A 21,400-nucleotide genomic window follows, 5' to 3' on the forward strand; every position below is an offset into this window, starting at 1 on the left:
CACTCAGGGTCTGAGCCGTGGCCCGTACTCTCTTACTCAGCAGCTACAGCAGCAGCTCGGCTCCTCCCATGTCGACATATGTGTGTTTTCACAAGTGGAACGTTTTCACTGTTTGAGGACTCGTATGTTTTAGTTGAACTCTGAGTGACTGTATCTGTCATTCTTTGCACATGTGTGTCACTGAGCTTGGGAGGAAAATCGAGCGACTCCATATAGAAGTGATTTTCTTCACCTCTTCACCTTTTTTTTATTGATCGATTTACCCAAAACACAATGATATTCGATTGGCAATGATATAAAACAGATAAAAGCTACAGGTCTTGTTTGAGAAGCTCGAACCAGTTTTATTGTTCACAACTTGGATGGAGATATTTTGATTTTTATCGAAGTCAATGAGGGTGGTTTTAAGAAGCTTGTTTGTTTCATTTTGGAATAAAAAGAAGTGGCCACTGTTAGAATAACTGATCCGACAGAAAGAATTAGATTTATTCTTGAGGACAGAATCAAGGAATTTAAACTTTTACCTGAAAGGCTGAAAGAACTCAAAGTCTGTTTGTATAATTCAAACTACATATATCAATTAATACTTCCTGCATGGGGAGAGTTTTGGGGCTGCAGACATTTTCTATTCCTCGCTGCTGTGTGTGATGCCAGGATTGTTTCTTCTCACAGCATCTAATCAAGCAGTCCTCATCACTGACGGTGTTTACAGTTTATATTTCCCTTGCGATTTAGATTCCTTTTATAATTATGGAATTTTTCTCAAAAGCCAGAAAATGTTGGGCCTTTTTTCTTTCATTCATTTTTAACTAAATGGTTATTTCTTAGCTCTGAACACTTGAGGTTATTCATTTTATTGTAAGATGAATTATTCCATTATCATTTTCTGCATTAGAAAACTATAAAAAAACACCTGAGCTCATAAAGCTCTTTCAAATCTCATTGTACAAACTTAAAATGTAAAAAACACTATTTGAAGAAGCAGTATTTTGCAGATGATATTTGGAAAACTCTTATCTGATGCTGACAAACCTGTACACTGTGATTAAAGATGTTACTGAAGAGAGGAGGTTACTAAGAGGACGTAACCTTACAAATACTTGAAATTGTAATCATTGAGATCATTTGAAAAATCAGTGGGATCATCTCAGCTATTGCATATATACAATATATTTCCTATAATTTAATGGGATGTAAAACATGCACATTTTGTTGCAGATGTCTTTCACTCACAGGTATGGGATTATAAATACGTCATGTTCACTGACACAGTTTTTCTTGAAAATCAAACATTGAGTCCACTTAATGGTTGATTTCCTGTGTGTAGTGAAGAGTGTGATGATGGGATGTTGTGGAGCCGGCAGCAGGATCTGGATAAAGTGACATCCAGGCCAAGCACAAGGCTCAAGCACTCAAACAGGATTGCTTCAGTAAAAGAGAATAACCAGTGCACATTGATTCCAGTCTGTACATGAAACCAGTCAGTCAACACAAAGAGAAACTGGTGCAAACACTGAAGGCTCTGGATTAGAATGAGATCATGAGGTCAGTGATACAGGTATGATTGCATTATCTGATCTCATCAATATGAAATAAATCATATTTAAGATTTAAGATTTCTTATTTACAATTAAATCTTTCTTTAAATATATTTTGTCACAAAATAGTATCACTCATTTTACAATAGATTGGTGTTTTTATGATGTCAGTGAATCTGGTGTAGCTCTGGTGAAGCAGAGGGTTAGAAATCTCAGTATAATTAAACATCATTTTCTAGGTGGCGTTAATTTCCCTGTATGTGTTTGTGGTTCTGAGTCGGTTTAGAGATACATGTGCAGATGCATAATTTAGTTTTTCACATTTAAAAACTCACACTGAATATATTATACTTCATGTGTTCATTGACACGTGGATTTGCTTTCCGTCTCACAATCTTTGATAAACACTAACAATCTCCAGGCTCTTTGCAAACACCTTCATTGCCCATGATCTCGATTCAAAGTGACGGTGAGATTAGTGCAGACTTCTCTGCTTCTCGTCTTCTCTGCTGCTCCCTGGATGACGCTGTCCGTCGCCCCGTTGCCAGGCAACAGCGCAGCTACTGTCAAAGAATTCTGGGGGATGTTTAGGCAGCGGCATGCTCGGGGGGAAGGAGTGTGTGTGTGTGTGGTTGTGATGGCGGTAGAGGGGGAGTCAGAGGGTGAGGAGGAGTGTGTATTGGTGTGAGAAGAGAGAAGGGGGACACACTCACTCCGCGTTTAAAGGAGAACTTTTCTTTTTAATCTTTTAATCTCGGCCATTATGCCGGTCGGTGATTCCTTCCAAGATTTATTTTTCCAGCCCGGACTTTTACCAGGAGTAAACCTGTAATCTCTGATGAGTTGACTCTTCTGACATCGAGGAAAAAGCTCACACTCACACAAATGTATGTTTGCGTAGTCGGTGGAGGTCAATAGATCAATTCCCTCAGCCCCTAAAACATGCAAAGCGTGGTGGATTTCAAAACAACGTGAAATGGTGGGATTTGTTTTCTTCAAAACCTCATCAAACTCATCAAAGGTGACATTATGGTGCAACATATGCAAAAAGCTTAAAAAAAAGAATGCAGACTGTGTGCGACAGAATGAATTTATAATGAAAACTAAAAAGTGTCTCTCTTGTGTGTCACGGCCTTCAGACGGGTGTGCCTCTCTGTAATTGGTTTCCTGCCGTCGCTGCCTGTCTGCTTTTTAACGCCCCTGGTTCTGCATCATTATTTCCTCCCTATCTCCAACATTTGCTCCACTAAATATCGCAAGCAGCCGGTACAGGTCCCACTGTTGTAATGCTGGCTGGATGAAATGAGTGTAAAGAAAAGAACAGTGCACCAGCAGGTGGATGCATGGAGGGAGGAACTGTTATAACCTCTTCAGGAACTCTCCTCCCCATTTACCCCTTTGTCCATTTGACTCTACGTGGCCCGTCTTGCCTGAACATCCTTCCCACTATAAATTCCGGTGACATTCCCTGCCACAGCGTCGCCTCTCTCTCTAGCCTCTCTACACTTGCTCTCCATCCTCTGTAGCTGTGCCCTAGCAGCGGGGTGGAGATGCCTTCACCAGAGGAGGTTTGTTTTAAGGATTCCCCTGTTCCCTTTGTCCTCCCTGGCCCCTCCATCTCTCGGTGGCATGGTTTCATGGCCCACCCCGCCGACTGGGCCTCCCTCTCCCCTGCCAGGCCTTTTAGCCACCGGGTTAAACATTGATTTGTGAATGGAGGGAGGCACAGTGGCCCCCACGTCGAGTGCAGCGGTTCCCTACTGTTTCTGTGTGTACACACAACATACCCCTACTATACACCACCAAGACCAACAGCCAGCATGAAAGCCACTGAGCTAAAAGGCCTTAAATTCCACAGCTAGAGACAGTCAACAGCATTTTAGGTTTCCTTTTTGTTGCTCTTTACTCTTTTTGATCCATTATTAGGAGCTTTTTTTAATTGCAAATCACACAAATATCCCACTGGGTCAATTAATTGAAGCCCAATATGCCCAATAAGTCAGAAACAAACGACTTTCTTGTGCTTGACCTTAAATGTGGTCTTTACTATTCAGAATTTGCAGATTTGCAAAAGTTTCTCATCCACAACTTTAAAAGTTTACAAGGATCCAACATCAAGTGCATCACTTGTTGAGCCGTCAGTCACTTTTTACAACACATGGCAGCAGTTTTAAATTAAATAAACAATTATTTAGTACATTTTTCTGTGATCTGAACAATGTTGAGGCTTTTATGTTTTGTCCATTTAACTGGGAGTATCAATGCGAGAGGGGTGTACCGTATGAGGGGTGTCAAGGTGAGAGTGAGAGTGGACCCTCTTGACTTCTCCCCAGCTGGTTTCCCGCCTTTAAGAGAGTCAGGGCATGAAAAGGAGGGGGAGTGAGAGAGAGAGAGAGAGAGAGAGAGAGAGAGAGAGAGAGAGAGAGAGAGAGAGAGAGAGAGAGAGAAGTGGAGATGGAGGGGTTTGTTTTGCAACCCTTAAAAAAAAGAGCAATGAATGAGTGACTGGTTGTTTGAATGAGAGGCGGGCTGAGGCTGAGAGAGGCTCCGGCCCTGTGGATCAGCAGAGGTTAACTCGGCTTCTTCAGAGGGATGAAAAGGGAAAAACGGATTGAGCTTTAAAGAGGAGGACCCCCTGCGCCCGGGGCGGGATCAGTCAGGATGATTTATTAGTGAGGGAGAGAGGAAGAGAGTGAGAGGAGGAGAGGGGGAGAGGAGGAGGAGAGAAGGAGAGAGGGTGGCGTTTGTAAGCATCAAAAAGCTGCAGCGCAAACGCAGCATTCTCAAGTGCTGATGTGCACGACATGAGGATGGGTTTGATCCTGTTTGAGAGGGAGAGAGGAGGCACATGCTTAAAGCTTCTTCTTTTTTTAAATCAATTTTTTTTAAATCATAGCCGCTATATGTTGGTGCATTTACACGAAGCCCTTTTTACGCATGAACACCAACGTATGCCAACATGGACAGGGTTTTCTCCACTGTGCGTAAAATGCAGTTTTAGAGCCATTCAGAGGGAAAACGCTGAATGATCTCGTTAATTTGTTTCTTAATTTTTACTTCTGTTTAAATTCTTGTGAAAATACTGAATTCTGATCTCACCAATCACTGTGTCTGTGATTTAACCATGCAGGTGCGCCCGAGGGCTGAACGACTTAACCTTGACATTTGAAAGATGAATAAAAGAACAGCAGCACAAGTGCAACATAAAGGGTATTTAAATCGCAATATAGGACATGTGCACCACATGGGATTGTTGCAGGTTTTGCACATTTTTTACTTTTACTTTTCATTACGTCTTTTCTGCACGAAATGTGCAGTTTGAATCAGGACATTCAAACACAACACGGTGTCTGTCCCCTGATCAATCCCCTGTCACATACACGTCATATAATCCTCTCATTTTCTGTCACTTCGGGACGACACAGCTCCACAGAGGCCTTACAGTATAGGCTGGCCTCTCCGCTGCAGAATGGCTGCACATGGCGCTGAAGGCACCGCTTTATGTCCAAGTGCCTGGTCACAGCGTTGCACTAGTTTGCTCACACCGGAGAGGGGGGGCACCAGAGAAACACTAAACGTCATGCAGTGCGGTCAGAGAGTAAACAGTGTCGGGATTGTAATCTCTTTTTGGGTAGAAAATAGGGCTGTTGTGTCTTTAAGAGGAGCTGCTGGTCCCTCATCGCAGCTGCTGGCGTGTGTGTGCGTGCGTGTGAATGTGTGTGTGAGTGTGTGTGTGTGTGCAGCACAGAGGACAGCGGAGATTCATTACTTAAGCAGTACAATGGACATTTATCACCCTGTGGTGTTATTCAAATTCAGTACCAAGCGGAGGACCCTCTCCACTCCGCCTTGCGTCGTGGCCGCGCTGCGTTTTTTTTTTTTTCTTCTTCATTGTTGGAGCGGCGCAAAGAAAAAGGCAGGAGGGTAGAGAGACATCCATCCCAGTCGGTCAGTCAGTCAGTCCGAGGGAGGGAGTCGTGGAGGAAGGATGCACGGGGGGTGAAGCCAGGAGCGTGTGGCCGGAGTGAACGCACCAAGCCCCCGACGCTTCTCCTGCGCCTCAGCCTCCTTCTTCTTCTTCCTTTCTTTCTTTTTTTTTATCAGCATCCGACGCTGCTCGCTGGGGGGGCATCTGTACCGAGCTCGGAGCCCAGAGAACCCTCGTCTGGGAACCAAGGACGCACCAACGGGAACTAAGGGGTTTCCTCCTCCTTCTTCGTCTTCTTTTTTTTTTTTTTTTGGTGGCATTTTCCTTCATCTTTACCAAAGGAAAAGAACCCAAACGCTCCAATATCTTTCCTCCAGATATAGGAAGGGGGGTTTCTCCTCCTAACATCCATGGAACTCAACCGAACAGTCTTTCTCTTTTAAATCGATGACAGAGCACAGGTGCAGAAATGGCGTTTTTTTTCTTCCCTCATGCACACCGGACTTTAAAATGAGAGAAAGTGTAAAGCTGCAGCTGTTTGATTCGTGTATTGTGTTTTCACTGCGCCCCCTCGAGACACCTGAAAAGTAAAAATAACCCTGGTGAGGAAAGGAGATGACATTTTACTTGGAGGATGCAGCGGCCGTGCAGCCATCTTAAGGCCCCCAGAGACGTGGGGCAGACTTGGGGGTTAAGTTTACAACTATAGCAACCAGTGTACAGACATGGAGAGATAATAGATAGAGGAGAGAGTGGGAGAGAGGTGTGGGGGAGATAAAGGATGCATGCATTTTCAAACAGCAAGGAGAAAAGTCAGAAAGTGATTGATATTTCAAAGATGCACATTTTGCATCACCAGGGACAAGTTTCTATCCAAGTGTGTTTGCAGGAGAGTTGCACCACATCAGGGGGAAAGACGAGGCTGTGTAGAGGATTCGGTGCAAACAGCTCAGTGTTGGGAAAGCTGATTTTTCAAAAAAAAAAAAGAAAAAAGAAAAGGGGGGGAAAGGAGGCAATGCTGAGCAGTGAGGATGTCAAAAATAATGCACAGGGCTGCAACTCTCCATAGGAGGAAAGGAAACAGTTTTCAGTGTCAGACTCTGCAGCCAATACTGTCAAAGAGCATTCAGGCGGCAGGAGCAGGTGCACCCGTGGGCCTCTCCATGAACTGCCCACAGTCACTTCTCATTCAAACACTCTCAATGTCTCATCTCTTCTTCCTGTTCTGTATCTTTCTGTCCTGGCAGCGCCTTTCCAGAGTCTCTAGCGTCTGATTGTCCAAACGCAATTCTTGAGTAAACTCTCAATTTAACCCCAAGAATTGTGTATGGACATCTGTTGCTGCAGACTCACATTCATCACTGCTTGTCGCTGGCCGAGCGCCACATAAAGGGTCGTGTGGGCCTCCGCACCACAAAGCAGGCTGAGGCCTCCTCTCGTTGTGTGTTTGTGTAACTGTGTCGTTCGCAGGTAAGATGCACAATCACAGGTTGCATGTTGTGGAGAAAGGAAGGAAGAGAAGAGAAGAAGGTCGCATGGGCCAATAAAGTGGAGGAAACCTCACTATGCCTCCTGTAATGTGTTTTTCGTGCGTGGCGTCGTGTGCGTCGCGCTTTGGCCCGATTGGTATTTACAGTTGGTCGAAGATCTAATGAAGACTGTTGGTTTTAAATGGCAAATATCGACCGCAGGCGTCGATGTATCGACTGTGTTCGACAAACAGCAGAAGGCTCGAAGCTGAAGGTTCACACATGCAGCACGAGACGCTCAGTGACGAGCGAAGCTACAGGAAGAAGGAAAAACTGGAGCATGTCACAGACTCAGTGAGGAAGAGGAGTAAACACGCAAGAAGCAGGTTCCATTCAGCTGCAAGGGTTCTGATTTAGTTTCGGTTAAAAAGCCAAATTTCGCTGGAAAACATTTCTAATAATTAAACTATATATTTAGAAGCTTTAAAGGCTGAGCATCCTCCAGCAGGACACGTTAACACACAGGCCTGGGTTAGCTCAACACTAACACCAATTCATAATGTATTTTATGTTTAGTATTATTTTTATTAAATCCATTTTACAGCTCGTAAATTGTGTAATTCAAATTTTCAGACAAATTAAATGTTCTAATAAATAATGTGCACTAATGTAACTATAGTAAATAATTAAAACAGGGTTAGAAATTTAGTGAAAAATATATATAATATTTCAGCTCTTGCAGATATTTTGTTACTTTAAATTTGTTTTAAAATATCGTTTTTGTTTCTGTTATAGACTCTAATTAATTCCACGCAAACACTACACACACACACACACACACACACAGCCAACGAGTGTGTGTGTTGTTCTTGAACATTAAATGGCTAACCTTTCTTAAATCCTGGGGATTAGTGCGTCATGTTTGCTCTTGTGGGGAAATTCTCCTGTGTCCATTGAGGAAAGGACTCGTCTTTTATTCTGTTTTTATTTCTCACAAAAGGTTCGTTTTTAATCGTTTAGGTTTTTTAATTCAAAGAACATTAGCAGCCTCTAAATTACACACGCATTATTTTAACAACCACGGTGAGACAGGTTCATCGGCAAATCGAAGGTTTTTACACGTGTTTTAGCCGAAAAAAATATCAAAATTATCTATTTAAATAAGAATAACCAGCAGGTTGTAGTGTCATGTCGTATTATACGTAAAATAGCTTTGTCTTGTAATATTTGTGTTTGTGTTGACAGATGCAAAAAATACCTTGAAGCCTTTGGAACAATGCAATTAACTGGGATTTCTTTGGATAGTTTTAAAAATGCACGTTCCCATCTACAGGGTTTATTTTCCATTCACATCCAGATAACATGTGTTTAGTGTGTAACACTGGATTCACTACAGGGGAGAGAGTGGGAGCCCAATGGGAGAAACGGCAGCCACACGACGGACAGTAAAATTCGCTTTTAAGCATTAAAACCAGCAGGCAAGTGATATTTTATTTAGGAGAGGATCTCAGATTACGCACCAAAATAATTCCAATCACTAATGGTTGAAATTATGTCAGTATAATGGATATATCAGTGACAAGTACTTTATGATTGGAGTCCCCCCCCCCCCCCCCCCCATACATTCTAATCTAAAGAGAGGATCGTGCCGTCAGCCTGATGGTAATAAAGAAAACACTAAATCAATGCTGTTATGTATAATCATAGTCTAGTGCTTTACTTTTATTGGCTGGTGTGGACTTTATGGCTGTTTACCGGATACACATGCGCGTTTTATTCCCACTGTTGCAGCCTGAGCTCTTCACAGGTCTCTCTCCATCACCAGCACCACCAGCACCACCAGCATGCACCTGCAGCCTGTGGGGCAGTGTCAGAGTGTGCAGGCCCCAGGTAATAGACGGGACCCTGCAGAGAAAAGAGAGAAATCATAGAACGAGGGCGGGAGGTTATACACTTTAAAATATTAGGGAACATTTCAAACATATGATACTCTGCATATTTTACCCAAATAATTAGAATAAAGTGAGATTTTAAAAGGGGGCCTGTAAGAGGCATTATGTACGCACACACACACGCACGCACGCAAACAAACACACACACTCATGTTCTTGATCATCTTCTCCAACTCAAGTCTCTCACTAACTCACAAACACACACACACACAAACAAACACCAAATAATTAGAACAGGGATATTTTAAGAGTGGCCTGTAAGAGGCATTATGCACGCACACACACACAAACACACAGAGATATATTCTTCATCACCATCTACATCTCAAGTCTCTCTCTCACGCACACACACACATGCAAATACATGTTCTTGATCTTCTCCTCCTTCTGTAAATCCCCCTCTCTCTCTCCCTCCCTCACACACACACACAGTGCCACCTCCTCTCTAACCCCCTCACATGTAGCCTCATTAGCATTTCCTTTCTACCGGCCATTATCGCTCGGTTTCCCGTTGCAAATCGGACTCCACAACCGAGAAAAGGTTTTAGGTCGCCCCGGGCGTTCAGGGGAGGACAGCCCGGAGGCTAGAGCTCGACCTCCCGCAGTGGTCCTGTGCTCCTCACCCCCCCCCCTCTCCCTCTCCTTATGAATATTCCATCTGAGGCTGCAGGACGGTACCATCTCCCCAAAGTCTCGTCTAATCAGCCTAAAAGTGCAGTGTGATCACAGAGCGGGGTTTTAATCGATCAGGTATTAGATATCACCAGGAATTATCGAAGTTGCATGTAAAATCCTGATGGAGAGATTGGTTGCAGGCCTCAGTGTGTTTGTGTGTGTGTGTGTGTGAGTGTGTGTCACAGGCTGCTGCTTCCAGCTGACACTGGGGTTTGTGTTCAGAGAGTAAAATGTATAGATACAAACTTTATAGAATTAGTAACAAAATAACATTTTCAATATAGATAGAAAATGCAGTGATGTTATTTAAAATAAAGCTGTAGAAATAATCTACAAAATTTAAAACAGACAAATAGATGAGTAGCCTAAACATTTGTCTAATTTATTATGCATTCCACATTTCAACATTCAGGCCATTATTGGAAATATTCCCACCCGATGGTGATGTAAAGGAAAAAACAAGAAAATAAAAATGGAAGATGAACAAAGATACATATTGTTTTGAGTTAAATCCCACAATACAGAAAAATGTGGTTTTATGTTTTTTTCTATATCAGAAAAGAAATTGTTGATAAAAAATAGAAACAAAAAGGTAGAAAAATAATACATTTATTCAAAATAACATGGGACCAAAAAAATGAAACATTAAAAAACATTTTGGGGAACACTTAAACATTAGAGTTTCACACTATATCAACATTTAATATTAGAAACTAGTGTTTTTAAGACACTATAATGTAGATGTAAGTACATTTATATGCAGCTATTTTAGGGTGTTTATTATCATCAGTGTATAGACAGGTGAATCACATCGATAAACCCTGTTTTAATATTAAAATATGTATAAGATGTTACAAATACACTTAGAATGCCTATATCTGTATACAGCTACATTATAATGTATATATTTCTATTTTAAATGCATCGTATAAGAGCTAATTCATGGATGTTTAAGTGTTACCCTTCATTTTAAATTCTCACGAGCAGAGAACCATTTTAAAACTCAAGCTGGGGTCCTTTTGTCTTCTATTATCACACTAGACGAGAAATTGAAGGGATGTGAACACACACAAACAAACTGTTGGTGTTTACACTTGAATCTGTGAGCTGACCAGGACGACCCAAGCTTTACACGGCTGCCCCACGAGCCTGACCAATCTTATCTCAAAAAAGATAAAAAAGTCAGTTTTTATGAGAAAGTCTGCAGAATTCCCATCTCACACCTTCCTCATTTTCCTCAGCAGCCATCTCTGAGTTTCCACTCATTCCTGCAGAGCAACATCAATCACCTCCATCGTCACGGTGCAGGTTGACACATTCACAGCGTCCCAGTGGGTTTTACGTGTTGTTGGGATTTGGAGGGGGACACTGGGGAGCATTGGGGATATGGGGGGGGGTTACAGAGAAGTCAGGGATGTGTTTGCATTCCTCGCTCATTTTCTATCCACCATGAAGAGTAGAAATAAACACGATGTTGTCCTGGTCTTGCAGTTGGTAATCCAGCTCCCCCTGAGGATCAGAAAACGCACACAAAATGCTCAATAGTCACACATCTGCACGAGTCCACGCAGAAGTATGTGTGTTTACCAATACAAATATGTGCATTACTCCTGTGCTCCCTTTGGGGTCCAATCAATAACAAACTTTTCATTTCATTTACATCCTGTGTGGAGTCCTGTAATTGAATCAATGGATTCAAATGGAAGCATTCAGACGGTCTGTGAGTGTAAATATGTTTTCAGATATGAGACCCCAAGGACAAACTTGTCTTGCAGCTGCTTCTGCATTATATGAAACATTAAGTGAGTCAGAGTGAACCATCGCAGCATCAGTGCTCACACAGGCTAACCTTCACACACACACACACACGCTTCCTCTTCCTGATTTAAACGTCCAAACAAGAATTTGATATAGTTAAAGAAGCTGTGAACGCAGGGTGAGGATCTAAACACTGCAGTGCTTGATCTCTAAACAATTAACATTGTAATAGTGGAGTATTGCATCCTGCAAACACACAGCATGCTGCAGATGAAAACACAAAATGCTAAATATTATTTGTCACACACACACACAGCATCTGACATTGAACATGGCTCCCAGCGCTCACCATTAGTTCCCAGTCTGCATCATTGATAAGCACGAGAATCCCGGGTCTCCTGTGGGAAAACACACCATTTTGAGTCAGAAGCATACACACGGTTAAACACACACACACACACACACACGTAAAATATACAAACAGATATAAGCATCTTACACTAGCACATACTTACTTTGTATACGTTATAAAGAAAGAAACTGAAAACAATCCTTAAATATATTAATAAATACAATTGAGAGAAACATTCACATTGTTTGGAAAACATTTTTTTGCTACAACCAAAATTCAAACCAAATTTAAATGAAAAAGAATATTGCTCTCTTGTATCTTTATAATTCATTATGTTTTGGAGAAAAATGTACATTAATCATCAAATTCCTTCTTATTCTTATAAATTTGTATTTAAACAGGTGATGCACAGGGACTCAGGGAGAATTTGTTTGCAGGCATCACATGTCTTACATTTCCAATCTAATCAAAAATATCAAAGTGATGAATATACCTGAAAAATATAAATATATATGTAAAAAATATACTTGAATATATATGTTGACCGTATGTAGCAAAATGTAGCTCTGAAAAAATATAAAATGAAATCCAGTGTTTATCCCGTTAACTTCAGTGTAAAAATAGTTCACAAGTACTACAGATTAATCCTGGTATATTCATGCGACTGCACATGTTTGATGTTATTTAAATATACATTAAACACTTGAATAACCAGTGTTTATTTCCCACATTGTATTCTGACTAATAAAGACTGAACATTAAGATGATTTTTGTTTCTTATAAAAAGTGGCTCAGGTAAAAGAGAAGAGAAAACAAATGGGGGCAACAAACTGTCACTGAAAATGAATGGGGGCCCCAAAATAACACACATGTAGCTTAAAAAAAGCACCACCCTTTCGAAGAGGATAATGGGGATAATGGGGGAGGGTAACAACAGGCACCTCTGGGTGCAGTCTTTTTAGCAGATGCAAGTGTGTGCCTCTTCTCCCCCCCATGAAATAGAGCTGAGTTCGTGTGGAGGGCGAGATTACACCTAAAACAGATACTGTTGCCTCGTATCATCCAAACAGGCTCCTCTGCACCTCCAACATGATCTGTGACGTCAATGAGCCAGGGCCACGTGAGAGGAACCTATGAGAACAAACGCTTTGCACGAGCCACGCACACAAACACACTAACACAAACAGGAGTGTGTTGAGAGAACAAAAGAACAGGGGGATAAAAGGTGAAGATGGTGAACAGCAGCCATAGATCTTTTTAAAAGATAATGAAGAAACATTATGATGGTTTGAATTAAAACAAGTGTGTGCTGCCGACAGAAAACACACACAAACACACATCTAATCTATAAGCTTTATAGGTAGCCCAGCTTTTTCTCCATTCATTGGTTAGGTGGTGCTATAAATAGTCCTGCACAAAGGCAGCTGTAAAAGTCAGCCAGTCCTATAAGACTGCTGCGAGCCCTGGACCCAAACACACACGTGCGTACAAACACACAAGCTCACATGCACACACACAGGTAATCATCTTACTGAAACCTATAACTTGAAGGCTACACTGCTTCTTTTTTCCTCTCCTCAGCATTTCAGCAGTTTCAAACAGCAGAGAAACTGAAATGCTCGGGAAAGACTGACGATCGGGTTGAGTGTCATTTTTCAAATTTCAAAGACGCTGAAAGCTCTGCTTAGAGAGCAATTTTATTATTTGACAGTTAGGATTATGCTCGAGCATCAGTGTGATGTATGAAATGTTCCATAAGGCTGTATTGTTGCACACAGATCAAGTGTGTGTCAAGTGCAAACACAGACGACACACACACTCACACTGATTCTCCTTGGACAAAGAGTTCAGGCCGCTCCTTCAGCAGGTTCCGTTGGATCCAGACCAGCAGCTGCTTCAAATCCCCTGGAAAACACACAAACACACAAACACACACACACACACACAGACACACAGACAAACAAAGCCCATACACAGACAGACAACAGAGGTCACAGGTTATGGGTTAAGGGTCAAGGTGCACGGTTCCAGCCCCCTGGTCGATGTGACGCGACAGAGGCACCAGGCGGGACGAGGCTGGATATACGTGTGTGTGTGTGTGTCTGTGTGCATGTATATTTATGAGTTTAAGTGTATGTTTGGGGGGGAGGACACTGGAAATGGGGGAGGGTGGACTGATGTCAATGACCAAGAGTGGCGTCTATACATTGAGAAACAGCTGATACCTACAGCGAGACCTTTTTTTAAATGGTATAATGAAGAAAAATATTATTGTAGACACTATATACATATAAATGCTATTATATATATATATATATATATATATATATATATATATGTATACACATCTCTATAGGCTCATACTTGCATTGATTTTTTAGTGCAGCACTAATGGAATAAACAAACAAATTATACATTTTTGTTAATAAATTAAAACGCTTAAAGCTCCATTTTTTGCCTGAACTTGAATATCCTGGATGCTTGAATTTTCTGAGTGTGACCTGGTGAACAATCAGATTGACCTCGTCTCAACAATAGGTTGAGCCTCACTCAGACCGACTCACGGCCACAAAAGCGACAAGGTTGTAGGATAAATCCCCACTACAACAACAACTGACAATGAATATATTATAGCTATCCCATCTTTAACGTTAACATTCGAGCAGTTTTAAAAGCCTGTGAGAGTTTGTGTGTGTTTGTGTTTTTGGTGTGTTATGATGTGGACACACAAATCAGGTAAAAAGAAATTGTTTTCTTGTAAGTGTTTCCTGGTGTTGAGCACGATGACGCGTAATGATTGGGCGCAGAGCACACACACACACAAGACTGAAAGAACAGAGGAGACAGAAATGTGCAAGGGGAGAGTAACTAAATAGAAGAGAGAAAGAGCAAATACACTCAGGGAGAGCAGGAGGAAAGAGAGAGAGAGCGACAGCAGATGCGAGCGTGATTGGATGACGGTGAGTCATCGCGAGCCAGGTGTAAGAAGGAGAGCGGCTAAGCTGTAGCAGGTAGGAGTCGAACCAACAACTTCAGCTCGACCAAAGGGACGAGTTAATAACACAGAGTCAGTTCTGACTGGGAAAACATTTATTCTTTCAATGTAGTAAAATGTAGATTTTGTTATATTGTTTGATTTATTACTCTTTTGGATAAAGAATGCTGGTTTACATTTAGTCTAAATTTAAAATGACTGAGATCTTAAGGCCACTAAATTGTCCACTAGAACTAAATGGATACTAAAGACGCGAAGACAGAAACAACGACGAAAAACAAAAAAAATGGATTCCAGTTAAAAGGCATACTTTAAACCTTCAGTTAAGAAAGTGAAAAAGAAAAGAAAAAGACGTTGAGATGCACCTCACTGGTCAGTGTGAATATGAGGGCAGCAGACTGTGCGAGTGATATGTGATGTAGAAGGTGTGTGTGTCTGTGTGTGTGCCTCCAAGCCTGTGTGTGTGTGTGCCTCCAAGCCTGTGTGCATGGTGTTCAGGTTAATTGCAGTGTCGGCCAGCTCAGTGTAGTATAATGATAGTTCTGGTTTTCTACGGTTCCAGGCCTCCACATAAAAAAAGACAAATACCTCCGCTCACAAAACACACACACACGACTGGCCAGTGAATATTGACCTGCACCTCTGCAGGGCTAAAAACAGAACTAATCACTCCAGCAGTCATAACTCCTTCTTTGTGGTGACTTCTTTCTTTTCTCTCCCTCTGCCTTGGACTGTTGGTATTTTTCTCCACCATTACCCCTTACTCCCTCTTTCATCCATTTCCTTTTAAAATTGTCTCTCTCTCTCTCTGAGACACACACACACACACACACACACACACACACACACACACACACACACACACACACACACACACACACACACACACACACACACACACACACACACACACACACACACACACACACACACACACACACACACACACACACACACACACACACACACACACACACTAAAAGCAACTTAACGTGTTGCCTTAGCTCAGCACACAGGTTGGTATTAATTCAAACTTTCATTATTTAATCTTTGTATAACAGACACACTCATCAGGTGCCGGTTTCTCATTGGCCGCCTTGTAAAAGCTGACACGTCTACGGATTTAAGTCGCCCGCAGGCTTATACATGGATTACTATTCAAACAGGTATCTGGGTTTAATGTTGTAAATGAACTGTGTGAAGGTGAGAGTATAGACAGGAGGAGAGTTGAAGGTTTTTTTTATCAAGCCTTGCGGTCCAGGTAGAAGGGTGAAAGAAAACGAGGGAACAAACGGACATGGGAGAGGGAAAGTGCGTCACAGGCTCCTTATGCATCTTGGGATAGCTGTGTCGCGTGGGTGGAAAAGGACACACGGAGGAAGGGAGGGGGGAGAAAAGGCGCCATCTTGCCGCCGATTCAAAACCGGGCCCGCTTTTCCATTGTGCACGCAGTTTCCCCCTCTCTCCTTCTTCTCCTTTTTGCTTTTCTGTTTTCGTGCAATTATGACAATCATTTGAAGGGGTGACATTGAGTGTTGGGGGGGTGAGCTATCCATCTTTCTGCTGATACAAGAGGTACAAACTGTGTGATCCTTAAACCACGGGGGTTTCGCTCAATGTATCAGCGACGAGAGAGTTACATAAAGAAGGGAAGAGAGAGAGAGAGAGAAAGAGTGGGGGTGGTGTCTCTCAGTCGAGGGTCATCAATCACTGGCTGGGGTCAAAGAGAAATACGAAGGATTCAGAACCAATTATATCTGCCTTCGCAGCACCCCCTCTGTACTCTCACACACACACACACACACATAGACAGACTCACACACATAGACAGACACACACCCAAATTAGTTCAGAGGGGCAGTTGTAGGATCATGCAACCAGTCCAGACGTATCATGATTCATTAAGTCTGAATGTCCGTGCTCCTCTAATAACATTATGAACTTTACGCACTTTGTGAAAAAAATCACAGGACACACACACACACACACACACACACGCACACATGCACACACGCAGCAAGGTCACAAGGCCGACATTCCCTGTTCTGGTCAACTTTTGTCTTTTGGTTGTCGTGGTAACATCAGCGCCGTGGATGAACACCCTTTGTTTCGTCAAATACCAAAGACACATATTTCTCATTTGTTCCCTATCTCTCTCTCTCTCTCTCTCTCTCTCTCATTGTAACACACACAAACACACACTTAGGGCTGATGCATGCTTCTGCGTTTACACGGGCCTGTAAGCGCAAGAGCCCTTCCGGGCCCCTTACGTGCGTCGCCCAATTTTTCTAACTATAGACAAAGCTCTGCAAGCCTCCGCCAGCCCGCAAGGCTGTGATTGGTCTGCTAACTACATCCTTTTCTGAGTCGCATTTCCGGTTTCCTGCCCCATAATACCGGCAGAAACAACGGAAGATTTAGAAGAACGAATATGGACCAAATAGAAGAGCGGTTGACAGAAGAGATCTGAAAGTATGACCGCTTGCATAACCCGTCACTGACTGGAGGATTTGTCCGCCAGAAAAGGGCTATGAGGAGCCGCAGTGGGGATGTAAATAAACAGTCGACGAAGAAGAAAGAAGTTTGACAAAACACGTTACTCCGCCTAGTGTTCTGGCGGTGAACACGCGCAACGGTTGGGTAAGCATGAATGACAATGTGTCCTGCGCCACAGCGGCATGAAAAGCCGCAGACGCAGTTGCAGAAGCATCATCGGCCTTTACACACTACACTACAATTTTCCTGTCATCATTTTCTTAATGACCCGGGTCCTGTGCTCGGTTTGGGGGAATAAAAGTGTAGAAAGGGTTCATGTCGAGTTAGTGACCCGTGTTGGAGGTAACCCAGATCCCCTCGACAAAATTAAATCGAATCACTGTGGATCGTGAGGTGGAAACTATTTTATGAAGTACACGCCCGCCGAGTCAGCCAAAATGATCTCAGAGACAATAAAAAATGACTTGAGCTCTGTCGCCCTGATACTCACAGAGGCTAAATGCACGTCCCTTTATTTCAGATACACTCACATACATCAGTGTAACTGGGAGGTGACATTTACCAGTGGAAGAGGCAAAAGAGAGGAGTTAGGAGGCAAAACACATAGGTGAAGAGATGTTAGAGAAGAGAGCGACTGAAGGAGGAAGCGTAAGAGAGGAAACGGTAAAGGTGATGGGAGGGTAATGGCCATGAGATTAATCTGTAGATATGGTCATCATTTCTTTATGGAGAAACACTAGATTGTTATGATTCACTGGCCTAAGTAAAAAAATGAGGCAAAATGTGGTCAATTCAATTTTTTAAAATACATTATACAAGTCAACTTGAAAAGGCTTCAGAATAGATATGAAGTCCATCGCTGTGAACCTCATACACGTATGTACTTTTAAGTTTGTTCATCAGCATGTGGCCGTGGTATGAAAATACAGTCTTATTTTACAAACATATCTGTACTTTGTATTCATGGACAGATGATTGTCATGATTATTATTTTTAACTAACGTCCTTGAACTTAGCATAACGCCAGTCTGTGATTTGTAGTAATATGACATTTTATTTGCAGAGACACTTCCAAATAAAACCAACAGGAATCATTCTCATCATTGAGTTTTCTGAACTGATGCAGCTACATGATATATTCAAAATACTTGTTAAATATTAATTGTGTTTGAGATTACGATGATCCAGTTCCAGTTGATACTCACATGGCTGTGATTGGCTTGGAAGAGTCACATGATGTTCCTTCACGCCATTAAACAGCAGCTCTGCTCCTCCTCTGGAGTAAGAAAGAGTCCAACAGGTGAATTAGTACGTTTCTGTGGCCTTTAGAGACACATGCAGGTTTACAATAAGGCAATAATGGCGAGCTGTTTTCTCTTTTAGTTAATTTGTATGTTTTTCTGTATAAGGGTCTCTCGGTTATAACACTCTTTTTCCATATTATTCGTTCAAGATCACAACCCATGAATTCCAACGGATTAACTATTACTACTACAAAAATATAACATTACTACTATAACGTATATTAAAATAATACACATACTTCTTTATATATACATTTGGTCACTAATACGCGAGGATCTATGTTGTGTTTGTAGGATTCTCCAGATTCAAACTAGCGTTCAAGTCTAAAAATTCTCGTGAAATACTCTCTCTCACACACACACACACACACACACACACACACACACACAGACAGACAGACAGACTCTCTCTCTCAGAGACAGACACACACACTCGCTCACATACATACATACAGACAGACAGACAGACAGACAGACAGACAGACAGACAGACAGTCAGTCTATCTGTCTCTCTCTCTCTGTCCCCCCCTTCCCTCCCCCCAGGCGATTACTTCATAAACAAACTCCTCACATGCTGTTTTCTCCACAGATTTCACGTCTTTTTTTACATAAAACTCACAAACTTAAATCCCTGTAAGTTTCGTGTGAGGTTTAACTGCATCTCAGCCGCTGAAGAGATGCTTCATCTGTCACAACAACCTTTAACAAAGCGTTTTAAATCCACTTACCCAAACTCCAGGTGAATCGCTATGGGCGCCGCCATGTTGTCGGCACAACCAGGAAGTACTGGCAAGGGAAGCCGGAAGTGACGCAATCAGACGCGTTTTAAAGGAGACTTACTTCCTCGAAACGTCTTTACTATACATTGTTCCCTGCACCTGCTTCAATATCCTGTTATTCATACTTTCATTATATTACACACTTATTTTGTTGTTTTGTCGTTTCTCTCTATTCATATTTACATATAGAGTTATATATTTTACCTGCTATGCTCTAAACATGTTGTTAACGTTATTCTTTGTATTTACTTTGAAAATAAATGAAAAGGAGACTTCATATTACCTCAATTAATGTAAGTAAATAAATAAAACAAGATAAATATAAAACTATTTATAAGATAATTTACACTAATTTCATTTCCTCCTCAGAGTCAAATGCAAACTTACTTTATTAAGATCCTGATCACAAGCTTGGGTTTACAATTTATGCATCATAATTCACTATGAAATTCATAAAAAGAGGAATAAAACAAAACAAAACGAATGTTCACTACATAGTATACCAAATATGATATCGTTATTATGATATATTATAGAAACAAACACATTCACATAATTTTACACAGAACCTTCATCATGTGAAATTTTGCCAAAAGCTTTAAAATTGTATACATCGTTTGTATACATAAACGAACCGCTAGATACATATAAAGGTATAAACTAACTAAAAATAAACACTGGTCATTCGCTTTGATCTGAGTTTATTTGCTTTATGTATTACTGGAAATTGAGCTAAAGAGCTTTTGAACAAATCCACCTAAATATTTAAATATTCTTCATACATTTAAATGTCATATATTAAATACACTTTTTGCTATGTTTATGTTTTCAATACATTTATTTGAACTTGAACATGTTCAGACTGAGCTCCATTTGCACATGTCAGTCCAGGAGGCGGAATTACTAATAGCAACGGGCATTTTTGAAAATTTCAAAAGTCTTTAAATTGTCATACTGTTTTCTTGAAATGAATATGGATGTTTCTTTTTCATGTTCTCGTTCAATACTTTACTCTATAAATGTATTTGAGGCCTTTGTAAGCCAGGATAGAATAAACTGATGCATTTATTTCCCCCCCAGCGTCCCTGCATTAAGTCTGCCATATGGTCACGCCTTCATTTATGGACTGATATCCACTTGAACTTGACTTTTTTGAAAGAAATCATTAAATTGGAGAATCATTAGCACACACAGGTACTGCACTCTCTCTTACACATTTCTCTGACTGTGCATATGCATGTATTTGCATCGATGCTGTCGAAATGAACATGTGCAGAGGCATGACATGAGTGTGTGAATGCACATCTGTCCCTCTCCATCCCTCTCGACCTCCTCGCATGCGTCCTCAATCATACTGGTGACAGTTCCAGTCCCCGTATACATGGCTGGGAGGATGAGGTGGGGGTGGGAGGAGGTCAGTCAGAGGTTTGAATTGCAAATCTGTCGCCTTCTGTTGGCGTCCAAGCCTTACAGGCCCTACCCTGTCTTCATTCATGTGTTAATGAGGAGTCAGTGCAGGGGCAGATAGACAGATCGACCAGGGGCCTTGCGGGGTTGAGGAAAAAGGCGGGAAAACCAGGGTGATGGCAGAGTTCAGCAATAGAGAAAGTTCTGAAAGATGATGAAGACGTGATGATGAGACACGGCTGCCGGTTGTTGTCTCTCAACACAGCTGGAGTGAGGTGTGTCCTCACAAGTGAAACAGTGATGGGGTCGAGCGCAGAGGGAGGGCAAGAGGAGGTAAAGAGGAGCAAGATGAGGTGTAGCAGGGATTTTTTAAATGCCTGTAAGTTTCATGGTTGTGTAGCGAGTTATCCAGGACTGATCACACAGTCACCGGATGTCACATCACATTTGCTAAGCTGCCTTGAGCGTCCCATACTGCTGTTGTGGCTGGTGTGCCATGCTTCTGTTGTGAACTGATGGATTTCTTGAGATTTCTGCATCGCCATATGAAATAAACCCAAAATATCTTTAACCTGCATTTGATACTTGAACACAAATAGCTGCAATTTATTTATTTAGTATAATTTACATTTATTTTACAGGTATAAAAGATGCCTTTTCGGATATTTTAGTATTTTGAGAATAAATATTCAGTGGAAGGTGACTTAAAACAGCTGTGAACAACGTTCAAATAATGTTTGAACGTTG

The 21,400-nt window shown here is 41.7% G+C and overlaps 1 protein-coding gene across 1 annotated transcript; it reads right to left on the reverse strand.

The window, feature by feature from the left end:
- Positions 1-9,919: 9,919 nt before the first annotated feature.
- Positions 9,920-19,264, reverse strand: urm1 (ubiquitin related modifier 1). Its single transcript, XM_062413322.1, has 5 exons — positions 19,196-19,264; positions 18,369-18,439; positions 13,496-13,577; positions 11,670-11,718; positions 9,920-11,071 (listed from the first exon to the last, which is right to left on the reverse strand). Exons 1-5 carry the CDS (start codon positions 19,228-19,230, stop codon positions 11,003-11,005), a joined length of 306 nt encoding a protein of 101 aa, XP_062269306.1. The 5' UTR covers positions 19,231-19,264; the 3' UTR covers positions 9,920-11,002.
- Positions 19,265-21,400: the final 2,136 nt, after the last annotated feature.

This window comes from Platichthys flesus, chromosome 19 (assembly GCF_949316205.1).
Source record: "Platichthys flesus chromosome 19, fPlaFle2.1, whole genome shotgun sequence".
NCBI classification, from domain to species: domain Eukaryota; kingdom Metazoa; phylum Chordata; class Actinopteri; order Pleuronectiformes; family Pleuronectidae; genus Platichthys; species Platichthys flesus.